The sequence below is a fragment of the Athene noctua genome, chromosome 3 (genome assembly GCF_965140245.1).
Source record: "Athene noctua chromosome 3, bAthNoc1.hap1.1, whole genome shotgun sequence".
Classification (NCBI taxonomy): domain Eukaryota; kingdom Metazoa; phylum Chordata; class Aves; order Strigiformes; family Strigidae; genus Athene; species Athene noctua.
The window spans coordinates 47,945,185-47,965,627 of NC_134039.1; the positions used below are offsets into that span (position 1 = coordinate 47,945,185).

Genomic DNA, 20,443 nt, shown 5'->3' on the forward strand with positions numbered 1-20,443 from the left:
CTGGGCAGCCCATTCCAACACCTAACAACCCCTTCTGGAAAGAAATACTTCCTAATACCCAGCATAAACCTTCCCTGGTGCAATTTTGGGTCATTACCTCTTGTCTTATCACTTTTTACTTGGTTAAAGAGGCTCATCCCCAGCTCCTGCAACCCCCTTTCAGGGAGCTGTAGAGGGCGATGAGGTCTCCCCTCAGCCTCCTCTTCTCCAGACTAAACACCCCCCCCCAGTTCCCTCAGCCGCTCCCCGTACAACCTGTGCTCCAGACCCTGCACCAGCTTCGTTGCCCTTCTCTGGACACGCTCAAGTCATTCAATGTCCTTTTTGTAGTGAGGGGCCCAAAACTGAACACAGGAATCGAGGGGCGGCCTCACCAGTGCCGAGGACAGGGGTAAGATCCCTTCCCTGTCCCTGCTGGCCACGCTATTGCTGACACAAGCCAGGATGCCATTGGCCTTCTTGGCCACCTGGGCACACTGCTGGCTCCTGTTCAGCCGGCTGTCAATCAACACCCCCAGGTCTCTCTCTGACTGGCAGCTCTCCAGCCACTCCTCCCCAAGCCTGTAGCGCTGCTGGGGGTTGTTTTGGCCCAAGGGCAGCCCCCGGCATTTGCCCTTACTGAAACTCCTCCAGCTGGCCTCAGCCCATGGCTCCAGGTCCCTCTGCAGAGCCTCCCTACCCTCGAGCAGATCAACACTCCCACCCAGCTGGGTGTCATCTGCAAACTGACTGAGGGTGCACTCGATCCCCTCGTCTAGATCATCAATAACGATGTTAAACAGGAGTGGCCCCAAAACCGAGCCCTGGGGGACACCACTCGTGACCGGCCGCCAACCGGATTTAACTCCGTTCACCACAACTCTCTGGGCCCGGCCATCCAGACAGTTTTTTACCCAGCGAAGCATTTGCCCATCCAAGCCACGAGCAGCCAGTTTCACCAGGAGAATGCTGTGGGAAATGGTGTCAAAAGCCTTGCTAAACTTAAGGCAAACAACATCCACAGCCTTTCCCTCATCCAATAAGCAGGTCGCCCTGTCATAGAAGGAGATCAGGTTTGTCAGGCAGGACCTGCCTTTCATAAACCCATGCTGACTGGGCATGATCATCTGGTTGTCCCCCATGTGTTTTGTGATGGCACTCAGGATGAGCTGCTCCATCAGCTTCCCGGGCACCAAAGTCAAGCTGACAGGCCTGTAATTTCCCAGATCATCCTTCTGACTCTTCTTATATATGGGTGTCACATTGGCCAATTTCCAATCAGTCGGGACCTCCCCGGTCAGCCAGGACTGCTGGTAAATGATGGAAAGCGGCTTGGCGAGCACCCCAGCCAGCTCCTTCAGCACCCTCGGGTGTATCCCATCTGGTCCAACAGACTTGTGTGTGTCTGTGTGATGCAGGAGGTCACTATCTCCTCCTGAATTGCAGGGGATTTATCTCCTATTAGACACTGTAAAGGATTGGTCTCAAAGTGAGATCTGAAACTACACCATAGTTTAAGCCAGGCCAAGTCCTTCACAAGTAGCTCACAGCAACAAGCAGATGTTCCCACACTACGTAGCAAACCCACTTCATTCCTTCTGCATTGAAAATAGGATTGTCCTAAATCAACAGCAGACCACTACAGAGAGCCATGCGTCTGTCTCCAGTTAGCTGAGGACACAATTCTGTCACATCTTTCCTGTTTTATTTCAAGTTTTTCAGTCCATGATGGTGCTTTCAAAGCAGGTTAAGAGAGAGAAAGTCCTATGCCATCTTGCTGCCATTTAAAGGAACTACAGAGGATTCCTCTATTCCATTAGGAATAGATGGAGGTTCAAGAAATGGATTCTTAACCCTTTGATGTATTCAAACAGTGCTCTGAATCGCTACCTGAAAGACAAGTGCTTAAGGTGCATGTTAGGCTAAAAATGCTAGAGCAGAGGAAGGATGACAGAAGCTTAGTGAGGCACACCTCCTTTACTCAGGCCCAGTGTTCTGGCAGAATTTTGAATAAAATAAAATTGCTTAAAGTGGTACCCTTGTATTCAGAAAACACGTCTTCCCATGTACACGGCAAATATTTTCAAGCATCAATGGAAAATTTCCATCACCTGGTTTTCATTCTATTGTTTCTACTTCAGATTTTGTATTTCTGCATTTGAATGGCATGAGAGAGAACAGTTTCATTTTTGGTCACAACCTATTACTTTTGACATGTTCTTCCATATTTCATTATGGTATTGCTACAGTTTTTTAACATGCCACATGCATAACTATGCATTTTGGGTTACCTTCAACTTTATGATTACTCTTAAAAAAAAAAAATCTGAAAATTCCACATTAAAATAATCATTAATTTACTTCTAAACAAATTTTCTGATGCTTTTATACAGTGTCTACTGCTCCAAACATTGTTTTCAACTTTGAATAAAGTAGAGAATTAATAAATATTTTAATTTTTTTTTTTCTGTGGGATATTTGATCCATAGCTGCTGAATTCCAAATGTGCCTTGAAAATTTAAAAGAGTACATCCATTAAAGTGTAAAACTTTCCTTCTGCATATTTGGTTCATGTTCCTGGTTTCAAACACTGCCTTGGGCACTCGATTTATGTTTTAAGTTAAGAGTATTACAGTAAAATACAGAGACAGACACTTTCTCAGGGAAAGAAAATATTCATAAAGTACAGAGCTAGTAGGGATACGTCTCCAGGTTAGAACTGTACTGAAACTGGTGTTGTGCCTTTTGAGAAAAAAACATTCTGTAGCTTAAATATTCTGTATTACAGACATAGTATATCAATTAAATGCCTCATTAGGAAAGGACATGGCAGCCCTTTTTCTCCTTTCACCACTCAAGAGTAAGCTATTGCTGTAGGAAAAGATGAAGAAATCACATGGTGCTTCACATGTGGTATAAGAGGAGAATAAATGTAACGCCAACAACCTGTCTGATTCAAGACAATCTTTAATGGACCCTTCCAGATGCAGCCAAGACCTTGGTGGTAGCCACATCCTTTTCATTGCACTGTGTTCAGTATTGCATGTGCCATTATGTCAATCCACATTTTATATATCTATAGAGGCTTTTAATTTTTTTCTCCTTTGACATGTTCTGGGAAGTTCCTTTATGAGATGCTATTCTGCTTATGCAATACAGACAAATACTTCATAATTTTAGAGATCTAATGATTCAGTAAATGTTCTCCTTAATCCTATAATTAATGAAGTATGACTGTAGTATCAGTGTAAAATCCTGTTGAGCCTCCAAACCCATAGTAGCTTTACAGACTGTTTTCTTTCACATAAATACTTCGTAGCAATACAACTATAATTTCTAACATACCTAAGCTACATAATAGCGTGCATGTGTCTCTCTATATATTTCTGCTATGTTTGCTTTATAAAAGTTGTCATAGAGGAGTCAGTCTGTTTATTCTGAAACATGTTTAGTCACTCTAAAAAAGATTATGTATATTAATATACAAAAACCTATTCATTCTTCTTTTATAGCATGGGCAGAGAGATTATTCATGATTTAGAGTAGGTAGAAGCCTATTTAGCCCACTGGAAGTAAATACGTGTGCTGCTGAGTCTGTCCAGAACGAAAAATCCCATGTTTAATTATTTTTAAAACATCCCCCTTGCTCTGCTTCTTGGCAGGTGCAAATGTCAGCCCATTAATAATATTTTGCAGTAACAGCAGTCATCTGACAGTGTCTGGATGAAAGATTTGGGTTGGAAGTCTTTTATAGCTGTATGCTGCGTAACTTTCCACCCTTGACCATGACCCTTTGCATTATGGATCCTTTGTATCTCTTAAAGTTAGAAGAGATTAATGGACAGTTTCTCTGTTCTGAATGAAGCATTAGGATGAAAACAGTAGCCCTGCTTCCCTCAAACTGGGAGGTTTACATTATTCTCTCAATTTATTATATATTAGTCTCACTTATTCTGTACATAAACACTAAAACAGCACTTAAAGGAATGTTAAAATAATAGCTTTGCATTTAATGTCACAATTAGCACAGCAGTTGTGAACTATCCCAGACTTCATTATCATTCATTCAATTGTTGAACAAGACAACTATATTTCCACCACTGTCTGTAATTCATTTTTCTAAATCTTCTACAGCTTCAAGTAACAATATCAAGAGAGCCACAGTCCTCTTGAAACTCAGATTTCAGGTCTGAATATTGCGTTCAGATTTTATCATGGCATTAATGAAAACAAATTAAGAGATGATGCTAAAGACAGGAAGTGCATTGCTGTAATACTTACAAAGTTCCAAACTCTGCATCACTACTGATGAATTCTTCCAACATACTTGTATCCACCATGGGATTCTCCAAGGCTCCATGGACGTCTTGCCCTAAAATTAAAAATATCAAGAAGAAATTAAGAGTGGAATTCAGAGGCAGTAATTCAGACTAAGTAACGCTGCCCACTCTCCTACACAAAGGAAAACCAAATCTGTCCAGTCCTGTGTGTAACATGTGAGTCACGTTCCGGTTTAGTCACTCTGGGAGGAAGGATGGCAAGAAATACAAAGTAAACCGAGGATGTGCAGGGTAAGATGAAGATGGCAGAGCAGCACCAGGGAAACACCAGTTCATGCATGACATTAAGGCTTCGCTGAATTAGCACAGCAAGAGGATGAAGGGCCCCTGTCTGCAACTGTAAAAAGAGGGTTTGAAGATAACTTCATACTCTTTTACACCGGGATCAAAACACGTGATGGGGTCAAAGCTCAAACATTGTCTCAGTTCAGCTTTCTGCATTAGTACTGCAAGTGAGTTTCTGAAACAGTTTAAAAATCCACCATCCTGAGCTTAAAGGAAGCGCAAATAAAGCTTTAGAAATGTTTGATTGGTGGCTTCCTTTTATTCTCCCAAAAACCCCAGCCAATTAACATTGTATTAATATTAATGAATGGAAAGGTTGAGTACTTTGTCCTTTGTTGCTTGCTAACTGAAAGCCATAATCAGATTTTACGATTATAAAGTCTCTGGAATTGCTGGCAATTTTGTAGAAAGTCTGACGGAACTCTCTAAAAAAACCAAACAAACAGACCTGATTTGCAGGCTCCCCACCTCTCCAGCAAGCCTTCCGTAAACACGGGTGTGGCCGGTCAGAAAGCAAACAAGATAAGGAGGTTGAAGTTGCCCCAGAGAGGCCGGGAGCTGCGTGTGGCTCTGCCCCATGCACTGGCTGGTACCTCCGGCGCTGCGCGGCTCAGGCCCACGCGGCCGACACCGGCCATCGCCCCTTCGCTCTGCAGCGAAGCGGGAGAACACGAAAGGTTAGTCGCTGTCACTGAGCACAGGAACAGTAACTGCCTTTGGTGCTTTTATTGTCTTCTCACTGTACTAGCATCAAACGCGTGCGTGGTACAAAGTCATACCATAAAATTTCTTCTGTGTTTTCCTGATGTCTCCGACATGGTTCTTTCTTAAGCCAGTGTTTGGACATTACTTAACTGCGAGTAGCATCTAAAAATCCACTTCTACCACCTTGCACAGGAATTCCCTCACGTGTCTCTCAATACATAAATTCACATTGCTAATAAACATCTCCTGAGTTGCTTTGCGATCACAGATTACCTAGGCATTGTTTGGTTATCACTGCTGCAGACTTAATTTTGGAAGCCTTTCACTGTGAGATAGCAATTTGCAGGTGTGCTACTGATAGCTCCTTGCATCCCAACGTACTGGCACTGTATTACAAACCTGTCCTCCACACATCAGAGGAGAACAGATTCAATAGGTGCAGGATACTTAACTTGCCTCAGCAAAACTGTAACATGGTAAGTCTTGAAGTAGCAGCAAAGCACTTCACAAAACCAGTTTGAGAGTACAAAGCTTTCCTTAGCAGTCTCCCTCAAACTTGTTGAATTCTCATCTTCTTGTTCTTCATATCTGAATTTAGGATATTACCCCCTGAATCTCAAACACTTCTCCTTTTGCTAATGCAGTCCACACGAACATGATTCAGTCACCTTCTCCTCCTTTTACCACCCCACCCCATTCCTCCTGTTCAAATTGCCTGGCCTTCAGGCAGAATGCTATAATTTTGTTGTTAACATGAGGGCAGAGGGCAGATACAAAGTGTTTTTCCTGTAGCACAAAACCACGAATTCCTTATTTTGACTAAGGTCAGAGACATGCTCTTTTAAGTGCAGATACGAATCAAATGGGCACCCCACAATCCAGAGATCAGGCCTGTTGCTAAGTGATGACAACAGCAATATGTATCATTCTCTCTTAATCTCTCCACTTTGCATAAACAGTTAAATGGATAGGAGGAGGAGGAAGGAATAAGTAATTTTGTGCTGGGAGAGGAAGGAAGCACACCAGGAAGAAGACAGGCCACCACGAATGAAAGTTTGCGCACAGAAGGTGCACAGAAGAGACAGTACATTTGCCTGCCCATTTATTTTAAATGGTGGCATCCATTTCAGAGCCAACTGATCACAGGTAGTACTTAATGGATACAGCTCGCCTGGACGTTATAGGTGGCTTCGAGAACTGTGTGCTTGTTGTGGGACAAGCTCTGCTGAGAGCCCCTGCCCGCCCCCCCCCCCCCCCCCCCCCCCAACCCACAGCTTGCTGCGCAGAACCATGCACCTAGATAAGAGCTGTAGGAGGTTATGTGGAGTCAGCAGCCTTGACTAACTGCTTGCACTTGGGGATCTCTGCTCCCAGTCCACACTCCATGCTGCAATGTGTCCAGACATCTCTGGGAAGAGTCTGCACTGGGTAACACATTCAACTTTAGGGTCACTGTGCAGAGGATTGCCAGCTACCCAAGGAACTGATGAAGATGAAAGGCCAAGACAGTACTGTGGTTGGGGTTTCACACACAGTTGTTTGCAGAACAGAGACTGCAGTCATAGGCAGCATATGACTATTTTTCCCATTTATCCATAAACTTGCTAGTCTGTTGTTGAGTCTCCTTCAATCTAAGTCTAAAACCATCAGTTCTACCACTGGCTTCCATTTCCCTGTCCATTCTTGCTTAGCCTGTCCCTTTTCTTAGCCTCAGGCCCCCAAGGAGTAGCCTGAAATCCAGCCTCCTAATCTGGCAGTTGCTTACTTCATATATGGCTCTTTGGCAGACATCCCCGCTTTTCCTCCAGCCAGGAGGCTCTCGTCACCTGGCTCCTGAGCTTCACTCTATAGTCCTGGAACCAAGAGTCTCAACCCCTGAAAAACCTGTCTTGATTAATACTTCCATGTAGTGCCTTACATACATCTGCATTTAAACCAGTTACCTCCTTTTCAGTAATATCTAAATGCAAAGCGAAGGGTGAGGGACAGAGAACCAGAGATTCCTTGCTGTAAGTTTTATGTCTTTAACAGAGCAACTATTTCAGAGAAAGTCACATGCTGTTGTGAATTTGGCTTGAACCACAGCCATCACGTTCTAAAGGAGTGCCCAAATAACCAGGCTACTGTGGTGCTCTTTCTGCAAACAAATTCAGTCCATAACCAATAAAATATTCTGTCAATCTTCTAGAATTGACAATATTAAACTGATTTTTTCCTGACATTAAAAAAGGATTCCAGAAAGTTCCCAACCAAGTCCAGCTATTTGTTCTAAGATTAGTGTTGAAACATCAGCTGCTCTATATGGGGAACAACCCTTAAATACAGCTTGAGATGTAACAATGGCACACAGAACACGGTCAGTGCTCAGCAATACCTGCTTGCTCAGAGGAAAAATTCATGCTTGCTACAAACCCTTGCAACTTGAGGGAAGTGTTTATGCTTAAGAATTATCAACTGATTTTCATCTGAAGATACTTCACCACTAAAACAGGCCTCAGCACTTCCTGAGCTCCAATGTACAGGCTCAGTGGAAAATCCAGCTGAACATCATTAACTTACACTAAGGTAAGTATTACTTATGGTGCTTATAGTTCCTTAACTTCTTTCATGCTAAAGGGCTCCAAGTACTTGTCATTATTTAAACTGTTCAAGATAATCCAGTTCATTTTGATTGGAATAGGCATGGAGTCATTGATAAAAGCTGCTGGGCCAGCAGAGCTATGGACATGAACCTCAAGCACACTGCAGCAACAAACAGGAAAGGGTTAAGGACAAAACAGCTGTAGATGGCAGAACTGCAGCCAGCCAAGATGTATCACAGTCTAGGTTATTCAACATCATATATATTACTCTACATGGTAAGAAGTGAGCTTGTGTCAGGAAAGATGGATTTTCCCCAAAGGAACATTTGCGAGAGGAACAAATCTTACAGTTAATATTTTAAATTTGTCATTTAATCTCTTATTCCTGTTTCAATCTGTCATCCTTAAATGGTATGAGACACCTTTGGGTTTCAAGCATTTTGTATTTAATGGCATGTTTGTTCTGTTGCTTAATTTATTTACCAAGAGCTCTAAACTATATTGTGTTATCCATGCAGAAGCATGAGTATACCGAGAAGTGGTGATTCCACTAAGAGACTCTTCAGACCACAGAGAGCAATAAGACCAAACACACATTTTAGACACCTCAACGTACCTTCCAACAACAACAACAAAAAAAAGAGGACTGAGTTTAACAGCATAACTATGTCAGCCTTCATTCACGCTTCTCAACCCACTGATAATGTCAGCAAGAACAGGTTGCTCTGCTACACAAGGGCAGGCACAAGAGCTGATCAGGAGCTCTGACCTTCCCTTGACAAATAGGAAGTAACTGATTCTAAGATAGAAATGTTTTAATTAAAAATAATAATTTAAACAAATCATAGAAGAAACTTCTATCAAAAATTAAATCTTTAGTGTGGGAGTGAAATGAAACAGGAAAGACAAGAACTTCCCAGAACAGCCACACAAGGGAAAAGCCATATACTTAAACAAAAAAAAGCCAAGGTCAGATCCCAGAGTCCTATCTAATCTAAAAGGTCTATTAACTCTTGAAAAAAGTGATCGGCAGGAAAACAAACATCTCATTTTCCTCGAAAAAACTCCTTTTTCAGACTGTCCCCTCTCAATATTGCAAATGTAAGTTTATCTTACTAATGAGTGTCAAAAAAAGCGCAGCACTGTAAAGAACTAACGAAATGGGGAAAATGGGATCCTTTTTGCTCACGAATTTCAAATAATCTTACAAAAACAGATCTATAAATGTGCTTAGCTGCCAGCTGATGCTTTTGGGAGACAAAACTGAACCACTGACAAAGCAGAGAGGCTTCCTCAGCAGCGGCATTCTCCACTTGGTATTGCAGGACTCAGCTTTTTTTGTAGCCTTGAAAGACAATGTTCCAGTGCTACTATGACTAATCTCAGAGACTACCAAATTAGCACAAGAAGATTATTGCTCTTGCCTCATGACATGGTATTATAAAGCTAACTCACAAGATGTAGTGCTAAACTCAAGAGAGGCCATCAGTTAAAGCTGGCCTGACGTTCAGTGAAACTAACCCCTGCTTGAAGAGAGCAGTTTTGAATCAGCTAGCTCCCTAACTTTTAGATTTACCTATGGTTTAACAGCAAGAGGAGCCTAGCTACATACCTAATCCCAGTGTCCAGACAATGAAATTCAGCCACCTAACAGCATCCCTGCATGCTGCATGGCATTAGCAGACCTTTAATCATATTAGCACTACGCAGCAGAACCACACGTTACTGAAGGAACATAACCTCCCAAGATGTTTCATTTTTCCTGCAATTAAATGGAATCGACAAGGCTTCTCTCCCTCACTCCGGCCCAGACAGATGTTCTACCAAGTACTTTCTAATAAGGGTTAAATTACTGAATGTAATTCTGGAATTACAATTAGTAATTCTAGTTGAAGAGCTCATGCAGGTAAAAACTCTGGTAACTTCTACTGTGTAAGGTATCACTATCACAAATGCCAACAGAACCTAACCCATACTCCCTAGAAAGCCAGTTTCCAAGTCAGTTTCTGAAAAAAAAAAAAAAAAAAAAAAGAGCTTTATATAATTTATATCCAACAATATTTTTGAGTATTTAATAGCTATGCAATGCAGTACTTGAACAAACAGGTTGGTAAAAACAAACATCATGTTGCTGAAAGCAAAGCCAAGAAAGTTTGTTAGTTTTTGATCTCCAAGACTTAAAGTGAATTTAAGAAACATGGTATGAATTTCCTAACATCTATGAACAACGTGTTTGCTGGCTAGCAGCCCTAGCTTGTGGTTCACTGATTTAAATTTCTTTGTTTAAATACATTTTCTTGATCAATACTGGAGAATCTTTTATTTCCTTAATCTTTAAATAAGCATAATGGAAATTAAATGCAGGGAAATAAAAATTGTTCACATTATCCAAAACAGAAAAGGTTGTTTTCCAAGTTACTTTGAGATCAGTATCACATGAAAACTTGCACAAATAATAGAAGGAAAACAAATACAGAAATAAGCTTGGAATAGAATGGTTAATATTTAAACAAAGAAAACCACAGTGCGAACTGGAGAAAGATTTCGTAAAAAATAAAAAAGTAAAAAATACATAAGCTTTTGAATAGCCATTTTGAATCACATTATGGCAGTGCTTGAGAAATGCAGTTTTATTATGGAGTCTATTAGACAGTAAATTGTGTGGGAGGAGAAAGGCTAACGGGACCCACCTGAATGTAAAATGCCTTCGGGGAAAAGTCAGGACAGATCCCAGCCAAAAGACAAAATAAATTCAAGTTTTAACTTTTGAGAAGCTTCAGGATCCCTAGGATAGTGCCACGAATACCATTTTACCAATTCTAATCAGGCTGTTTCCAAAGAGCATTAGGGGAAAGAAACCCCTCTTTAACCTGACATGTTATTACAGAGAAGGGAGGGAGCTCTCTAACCTCATGAAAATCACTGAGATTTCAGAAGTGATAAACTGCAAGACCTTAGCCACCTCTGGGTTTTCCTTCCTGACAATTACCACAGTGGTACTGCAGGCTCTGCTGGGTCCACCTTTCCTTTGGTCTTCTCTGGCTGAAGCACAAAGGAAAAGACACTACGCTGCATCTGTACCATTTGTACTATTTCGTTCTGGTGTCACCTTACATGATAGCTTTGTGTAAATAGAGCTTTGGGTTTCGGGGCTCTTTTTCTTCCTCATTTCTTCTTCAATTAACCCCAATTACTGTTTCTTTGCTGTCACCAAAAATTGTTAAGACTCTCTTAATAATAGACTCTTACCTTCAAAGAACTGCTGCAAGGCCTCATTTTCTCCCACCACATCCATATAAAGCCAGTAGAAAATGCTTTGCTTTCCTGCTGCTTGAAGAGTCCCACTGAGAAAAATGCACCGTCTCTCTTCCAGATGATTATAAACATACCAAGGAACACATCAGTTTTTGTTGCAGGTTTCAATGACTTTGTCCCAGCTGATTTCATTCCTCCATAACTACAGCCAGGGCTATACTTAAACTCTGCTGTTATACATAAAGGAGAATCTGACAAGGCTTTTGAGGCAAGATGGTGGTGATGTGCATTCTTCCATTCAGTATGTCTAATGGCCTCGTTTCAAGGACCTTTGGTCCCAGTACTAACCATAATTACACATGCGCAAAAAATGCAGCAATAAAAATTACTTATCTTGTCTCTGTACTTTCACACATGTAATTAACACTACTGATGAAAGCAACAGCAATCAAAAATGCAAGAGCAAAGCCATCACGTTTTGCCATATGTACTATCCCATTTAAGAAGCTGAGTGTCAGACTATCCAACAGCTCTAAAAAAAATGTTTATCACAGCAGTTTGATTATAGAGAAGCAGAATTTCTACATTATGATTAACAAAACTAAATTACAGATTAACCTGTTTGTCTAAGGTAACACTGAAAAACATAGGGGAAAGCTGAACATTGAACAAAGGTCTTTTGAGGCTAGTAGGAAACGCTATTTCACTCTTCTTCAGTTGATCTTTGTGCACTGAAAATTGCCCCTGTTCTGTCATCCCTAAAGCAAAGAGGAGAAAAATATTCAGATGTTTTGAGTAGGTATCTGTAAGAGGCATTTGGTTATGAACAAAAGCTTCAATGAAGTCAAGAAGTCTGAAATTAGACCATTTCCTGAAGTAGTTATATTCACCAGACAAGCAGCTGTTGCGCAATTTTTACAAGCCCCAGGCACTCACAGTGACACAGGCTTCTCGTGATATATTGTATCATGATATATTAAAGATTATATTTAAAATATAGAAAAGAATTTCAGGGAAGGGACTTGACAACAGAAGCAAGTTGGTATTCACAAGATGTTGATGTAATCGAGCTAGTCATTACCACTGAGATACTAGGGACCTCAAAGATGTACCCTACGTACAAGAAAATCACCTCAGCATAACAAACTTTAGATACTATTTATGTTTGGACACTGTCATGTATAGAATGGACCCTTCTCTCTGTTTGAATGAGCAACACTTGTAAAGGATTATTAAATTAAGAGTAGCAGCAGCTACCAGCTATCATTTTCCTACTGTTAGCTAATCCTGGAAACGGTTTGATTTCATTACGTAAACTAAGGATTAACAATCATTTAGGAAGCATTTATGAGCCTAACATAAAACATAATGCCAACAAATACAGTTTTCTAAGAGCGAGTAAAACCAGACTTCCTTAGCATTAGTTAAATAATAAAAAGCTTTTAACAACTGAAAGTAGAATTTTTCCAGGTTTCTGCAGTAGAAACTAGTACCCCATGATAGGAGATTGACAAAAATATTTCATCAGTACTGAAATAGCCCAGGCTGGACATACTCCACTACTAGTAAAATATTTAGGTCCAAGTGTTCGTTTTAATCTTGACATTGAAATGCCTGGTCAAAGCCAATGCTTGCAAAGTGTTTTCAGGCACATAATCATGCAAGCAACACAAGCATGGCATCAAATTTCACTACTCATTCTATTTGCTTTTGTAAAAACAGAGAACGCTCTAGTAAGACAGGGAAGTGTGTTAGTTTTGTTCTGCATTAAACAAAAGAAATCTGGATCCACCAAGACACTTTTTGGTAAAGAACCAGCTATGTATATAAACTTGCCTTTACTTCTAATGTTTGCCAGTTTACCTGCCAGTGCTTTAAGTGCTTATCTGCAATTGATAAGTGGTTGTCATGATCAAGACAGTGTTTTTCCAAAAGGGCTTTTATACAGCAAGTCTACCACCTACCCACAGCTAGGTTCCTTGTAACATAATCAACTGTCTGCTTCCATCTGAGACTATGCCCAGGGAAAAAGTACTACCTGAACTTGAAGTGCCCAAGTAGCACTTGAACAGATAAACCATCTTCCTTAAGAAGCCATGATCCTTTTTTGGGTTCTCTTTGTAGCAATTTGTGTGTGTGTGTGAAGAAAGTGGTAACATTATATGGAAATCATCATCAGTGTGTTAAAGAAATCACATAATGGGTATTTTTCACTTTCAAGGACAGCTGTGGGAAACTGATGTATAAACCACTGGAAACTGGAAATCCTAAAAAAGCAGAAGAAAAAGAAATTACATTTAAAAATTCTAATGAAAGAAAATTAGAGGGGAAGAGAAAGTTTTCAGCAGTCAGATGGGGGTCAGGACCAATTTCTATCCACAGTGACCAAGGTAATTTTATTGTTCCTTGATGTCTGAAAAGCACAATAGAGATAACTGATACCTAGATTTATTATGCTGTTGAGTCTTATTATATATGTTTCTCTTCTTACATTGCTTTAAAAATGAAAAAAAAAAAAAAACAGGAAAGCAGCACTTCAAAGAATTCCACATTCTCCTAGTTGTCTCCTAGCATGTACTGGCATATGTGCCTAGAGAGCTAGACGCACGTATCTAAACACTACAATGAAGAAAACGTCAGACATTTATTACCTCTTCATAAAAACATCTCAGTTTTACATTATGAAATGACTTATCAGGGAGGTTAACATCGTTTTGCATCACAAAGAATAGAAGACAGACACTGCTTCAGACTAACACTTTAATCAGTTTTGGTTTTAAATGTTAATTACACTCACTAATACACCTGCAAGTGCTTACCACATTTATTAAACTAAGTATTATATGTACGCATATACAGCATAGGTCAGTTTAAAACAATCACAGTACTTCTTAGTGCAATCTGCAAAAGGAGAAGGATCTGGACCCACTTTGTGGAAATAAATATCAAGTGACAAAAAGAGATTCAGCGATTTTAGTTATGTATATTCAATGAAGTTCATGCATGCTCAAGAGTAAAAATTTAGAGCTCTTCCTTGTAATAGCCAAGTTTTGCTAGTGACATCTCTCTTCTCAGCTGCATAACTTCCCAGAACATCTGATCCACTAAAAAAAGACAGAAATATCATTAAACATACTGAATTTGTATTTTACTTCAAATGATGTATACAGGCTGCCTCACTGTGCATCAGTTTAGGGGAAATTCAGAAGTTACAAACATCTAGGAAAAATCAGAATTAATATGCAAGAGGGCTATTTGTGCTTGTTGTGACAAAATTTATTGAAGTATTTATTTTCAAAATTCTAAATGATGGTCCTATAAAAAATTCCCCACATTTTAGATGATTTCTTTTTAAATTGCGGAACAAAAATACATCAGTACTTATCAGCTTCAATTAATCGCAGTTTCTCATTTCAACTGTCCTACCCCTTAACTCACTTTCTTTAAAATTAAAAGACTGCAAGAAAAAAAAAAGTAGAACTTGTTGGATAACAAGATAATAATTGTTTCATCACAGAATCTGTAATTTTGTTAATCGTTTTTCCATTTGTAATCTTTCTTCCTCCTAGTAATAAACTAGGGAGGAAAGACTTTTAAGTTTCATCTGTATTTTGCTAAACTTGATGAACCTAGTACATACCTTAAGCTTCCTGATGCCACAGCAATACAAATGAAAATTACTGACTATGTAATTATTCAGGACAAAAATAATTGCCATGCAGTCAAGATCATGGTGTAGAATGACTACAAAGATTATTAACCTGAGCAACAAGTACACAGTCTTCCCTAGCATATTTCAAAAAACACTTCCATAAAAGTGACCTCTGTCTCAAAAATTATATGGTGGATGAGTAGAAATACATGCAATGCATTGCACAGACAATTATTGTGAGTGCCCACATTCTTGTAAAAGTATTGTAGAAATATTTACATCAAGTTACAAATGCAAATTCTATGTTTTTAATGGTAAAGATGACAGCTGAAACACCAAGGTCAAGGGTTTTTTTTAACTTCTTGTGAAGAATAACTAATTATGATAATGCTGAAAATATTTCATTATGTGATGAAGAAAATACTAACAATCTCTTTATCTCAATAGCAAAGTAAACAAATTTTAGTTGAAAATATATAGGTCCTTTTGGTAAAGTAAAAGCCATTTAACTATAAACCAAACTAAAACTTATATAACACATTTTCAAGATCTTCTGCAGTGCTAGTAAATCAATCAAAATTAGCACCATCTGAAGGTTTTATTAAACAATTCAGTGTATGAAATAGGTGAATTTCTGCTGAATTCCATGAAAAAAATTCCCTCTGACAATGGAAGTTCACAGCATTATTTTTCGTAGGGAACAGTCAATCTATCACCTCAGGAGTACTTCAGGTTAGAAATGGAAACAAAAGATTTAAGTGTAGCTAAAATACTGATCTCCTGAAATTGGGAAACAACAGAAGATATGACTATACGTGAGGTAGATCAAAGTAGGGCCAATTCTAGCCAAATTCTGGATGAAGAAAATCCACACAGACTCAGAGACTTCAAGAATGAAAAGCACAGACATCCATAAACATTACAATACTGTTTTATACTACTTTCAAAAATGCACCTGAACAACAACAAAAAAATAATTAAGTTTTAAAAGTAAAAGCTATTTTTAAAATTAACTATAGACACAGGGCTAATTAACACTTTCCACTATCTGTGCTTAGCGAATCCAGGAGCCTAAGTGATATGGTCTGTTTCAAAAAAACCTTGGACTAAAGGTCATTGGGCAATATTTTTAAACCTGGACAGGAAATACAATTAAATCAATTGTATACAGTTTAAACACAATCAAATAATCATAAATTTCTTTTATAATGATCAACAGGTAAACTAGTCTTGCAAATGAAGACCAATAACTGCAATGTATTTTTAAATTCCAGAATTAACTAACTGGGTGTACAGTGCACGTACTTCCATAACCATTTTCTTTTATATGGGCATACTGAAACTGAATAGGAGAGTTAAGCCAATGCCCAAACTACTGAGCAGACAGAGTTTAAATAGGCAGTTGTTGGATATCCTATTCTGACAGGAACAAAGTGACCAAGTAACAATGATGGGGGGAAAAAGAACCCAAACAACTAACTAACAAACATAGCCTGAAGCAATGGCAGTAAAAACAGATTTCCCTTTTGGAGTGGGGGCTAACCAAGCCTCACATTTATAACTAGGGCCCTAAACAAGAGACCTTGCCACGCAGCAGCAATGACCAGGGCCTCATTTCTCAGCTGCACTCAGATGAATAATTACAGTATGATTTCCTGTTTATTTTTTACAATTTAACCTAAAATATTGTCAACCTTGCAATTCCTCCCCGAAAGATCAGTCTGACAAGAACTGCTGTCTGAATCCTCAATGCACAAAATGAGAAGACACACCAAAACACCATGTGAAATAATTAAAAATGGCCCCAATCAAACCAAACTGAGGGTTTTTTTGGTCTAAAATATCTCCATATTCTGTGAAAGAGACTTGATTTTTTAATACTGTGTGGAAAAACTGTGACTAATTCCTCTCATTACAGAATTTTTCATAACATTTCTTACTGAATAATGTCAGGCTTTTTAGATGGACTAAAAATCACTGCTTTTTAATTTGTTGTTAAAAAAACTTTATTGGAGGGTGGAATATCACCAAATTCTCATAATTACCACAATGACTATCAACAGATAGCTTTTCTGTAATGTCAGGACACTACTACTGTGTACAAATAGCAAGTTTTAGGCACATGCACTATGTAAATTTTTATTTATTATGCCAAATAAAATTTCCTACTCACCATCTTGCTGCTTCAACAGTCCTTGCTGGATGTATCGAATATATGTAAAGAAGTTACACACAGAGGTGATCTGAATGCACATAACAGTGGTTAATATAATTTTGTATAATGGTATTGAAAAAATAACTAACTACTACTCAAAATGAAATCACAGTAAGTCTACTTACCCTGTAACGACAGAAAGGAGAAATGTAGTAGTAACTGCTTGAATCTCCTAATTTGATTCTATGCTTGCATGACTTACTTTGTCCACTGAGAGCACATTTCCTACAAAACAAAGTTTGCAAGATTAAATAAACAAATCTGACATTAATGTCTGAATACCTGCATGTGTTTAAGGTGTTAATGTAATTGCTTCACACTGGCACAGATATTCTGCCTTCATTTTGTAAGCTGCAATTATTACACTATGTTGTCAATTATTTTAGTTTCACATGGACTTATTTTGTTTCAATACCAGTGCATCATGATGCATTACTGATTTTAAAAATGTTTAGCTCTGGTCATGTCCTTCCATATTCACTAATTCAAGTTGGCTTGACAACTCTGAAACAGTGGGATTTCTTTTAACCCTTCAAATGTGAAATATACATTGTTTAAATTATCAGTTGATGACAACATTTAAACATTTTTTTAAAGTTTCTACCTGATGATGTATTTCATCATCAAAAAAACAGCCCTACAGAATAGCAGTCAATTCTCTGAAGCCTCTCTCAGATGTGTTCTAAGACCAGCTTTGCATTTATGCCCAAAGTCGTATTTTATATTCAGAGCACAAAATAATTTGGGACAATGAAAAAACAGGCTGTCCAGCAATATTTCTTTCCACCACCGTTACAAAAAGTGATTATAAAATCAAATTTACTTCTGGTGTATATGTGGTATTCAGGAACAAGGAAAGGGGTGTTCCCAGAAAACAACTCAGGAAAAGGCAAAGAATTTTTAAAAATTTCCTCCAGAAGTCTTCAGAGAAAGGTGGTTTGAATCTCTTAAAGAAATTGCTATTAATACAATCTTAATAAATGTAATAAACCAGGAATTTAATTTATTTGGATTTTCTATATTGCAGCATCTTAGATGAACTGGGTTGTCATGGCATCTACTGTTTCACTGATTTTAAAAGCTGCTGGCTCTCCTCCCTTCCATTTCTACCTCACAAAATTAGGGAGTCCAAGAACAAGCAACCTTTCAAAAGTGAGACAAAAATTACTAAGCTTCTGTGGTTCTAAACAGTGGCTCAGAGGCCCTTTTAAATAGCCTGCAGCTGGTCCACAAGAGAAAATGGAATAGTGTATATTATTTTCCACAGCAATTTAAGAGGACTGACAGCAGTCCATTGATCCAAGAAATCCTGTAGTAGCTGTCCTGGTTTCAGCTGGGATAGAGTTAATTTTCTCCCTAGTAGGTAGTACAGTGCTGTGTTTTAGATTCACTGTGAGCATAATGTTGATAACAACAACTAAAACATCAGTGTGTTAAGTAGTGCTTATGCTAAGTCAAGGATATTTCAGTTTCCCATGCTCTCCGCAAGCAGATGCACAAGAAGCTGTTAGGGAGCGTGCCCAGGACAGCTGACCCGAACTAACCAAAGGGATATTCCATACCACAGGGTGTCATGCTCAGTGCATAAACTGGGGGGAGCTGGCCAGGAGGGGCTGACTGCTTGCTGCTCAGGGACTGGCTGGGCATCAGTCAGCAGGTGGCGAGCAATTGCATTGTGGATCAATTTGTCTTTCTCACCTTTTATTTCTCTGTTATCTTCCTTTTCATTAAAATTATATTTTATTTTATTTCAATTATGAAATTTTTCTTAACCCACGAGCTTCACCTGTTTTTTCAAATTCTTCTCCTCCCCATCCCACTGTGGGGGGGAGGAGTGAGGGAGCAGCTGTATGGTGCTTAGGTGCCAGCTGGGTTAAACCACAACAGTAGCTCAAGCAAGCTGATCACAATTTCAGTCAATCTTTTGTGAGAAGACAGACAGACTTTCAATGCTAGGAAAATAAAGCCCTTCTTCCCTTCTGGCTATGGAATTACCTTCTATATGTTATCTTCCATCACATCAGGTTCAATGCTGGCATGGCAGTTACTGCTGCTGACACAGTTCTGCCCTGTATAGCGCACATGCAGCTTAGCACTTTGTTCCCCATGGGGATAATTATTCAAATCCTGTAGGAAAACCCATCTGTCTTTCATTAAGGCAGCACTTACTACACACCATCACAGGCGCCATTAAATAATTTCTGTATATCAAGAACCTAACCTTTCTTCACTATTATCAAAGTCCTCCGCTCTCCATTCCTTATTTTGCTGTTGGGCTATTGCCCACTATTTTATGCAACTGCTTCCCCATCCCCCAGGCAACTGTACAATAAAATCCTTTAAAAACATGAGTCTAGTTGTTATTTTTTATTTACAGTTTGTCTATATTATGTTACCTATTTAAGAACATGGTTTCAATAAAAATAGTGCTTTGGACTGTATAAAAATAAAAAAAATGTGAAACTGCTACTCTGATTCAGTGAAAACTGGAACACCTGTTTCCCATTCAAAGCCAGTAATCCTATATTAAGGCAAAGCACATTTGCTGTCAACTTACCCTTAAATACTGCATATTCCTTACCTGTTACCTATCTACAAGCAACACCACAAAAGTTTCTGTTGCTACATGACAGTGGGAAAAGGAAGAAAGAAGTATGCCTGGCCTTTTGATAACCTAAAGTAACTACATTACAATGTGTGCACTGTTATCTCAAAATGTTAATGTATACCTAGCCAACTATTTAAAGATTACATAAATTCTAATCAAAAATTTATCTTACACTGGAGAAAATACGTTAAGAGTCTCACGAGACTTCTGAATGATGCAATCGAGTCTCCTGGTTTTGAATAAATATTTCATCATGTCAAGACATTGGGAAGTGGCCTGAACCTCAGTTTGCCAACAGCTCTTTAATGACATGTGACTGGTTTCAGTAGCTTCTGGCTGTCCCGATTCTCTATTGCATTCATGGAACACAGCTCAGTGGTGTATCTTGGACTTGAAATCACCACCCCCTGAGTAGCTCCATTATTGGTGGTGGGCCCTCCTGATGAGGGGCTGTTATAGCTCAAAGAGCATGTCTTCTAGTAACAGGAGATAGCTGAAGAATATATGAATGCTTGAACTTTGTAGACTAGAAAGGATCAAAGACTAAGTCATAGAATACAATTTTCATTTTCTACAGCTTCTTTAAAGAGAAAGTAAAAAATTTGGAAGTGTTAGATGTTTTTTCTCTTCCGCTCAATAACAGAGGAAGAAGAATTAAAAAACAATAGCAATAAGAAAAAACAAAAAAAATCTTATGAGTCAGATGAAAACATTTTGATGCAAGTTTTCCATCACAAAACTGAGCTCTGTCAAAACAAATACTACGGAGAGAATTGTCAACTTATCCAAAATATCTCCAACAGAAAAGTCAAGGCTTTCTCA

General features: G+C 38.9%; 2 protein-coding genes across 3 annotated transcripts in view; both read right to left on the reverse strand.

Moving 5' to 3' along the window:
• Positions 1 to 11,186, reverse strand: part of MYRFL (myelin regulatory factor like) — a 49,140-nt gene extending 37,954 nt beyond the window's left edge. Inside the window, 2 exon segments of the mRNA XM_074901519.1 lie at positions 4,261 to 4,351; positions 11,141 to 11,186. Of these exon segments, the coding sequence (XP_074757620.1) occupies positions 4,261 to 4,351; positions 11,141 to 11,186 (137 nt within the window).
• Positions 11,187 to 13,771: 2,585 nt separating this feature from the next.
• RAB3IP (RAB3A interacting protein) overlaps positions 13,772 to 20,443 on the reverse strand; it is a 35,196-nt gene continuing 28,524 nt past the window's right edge. For both annotated transcript variants that reach the window (XM_074902878.1, XM_074902877.1), the window contains 3 exons: positions 17,139 to 17,238; positions 16,972 to 17,041; positions 13,772 to 14,250 (listed from right to left, as the gene is read on the reverse strand). In XM_074902878.1, the coding sequence (XP_074758979.1) occupies positions 14,168 to 14,250; positions 16,972 to 17,041; positions 17,139 to 17,238 (253 nt within the window). In that variant the 3' untranslated portion in view covers positions 13,772 to 14,167. The remainder of the gene's footprint in view (positions 14,251 to 16,971; positions 17,042 to 17,138; positions 17,239 to 20,443) is intronic.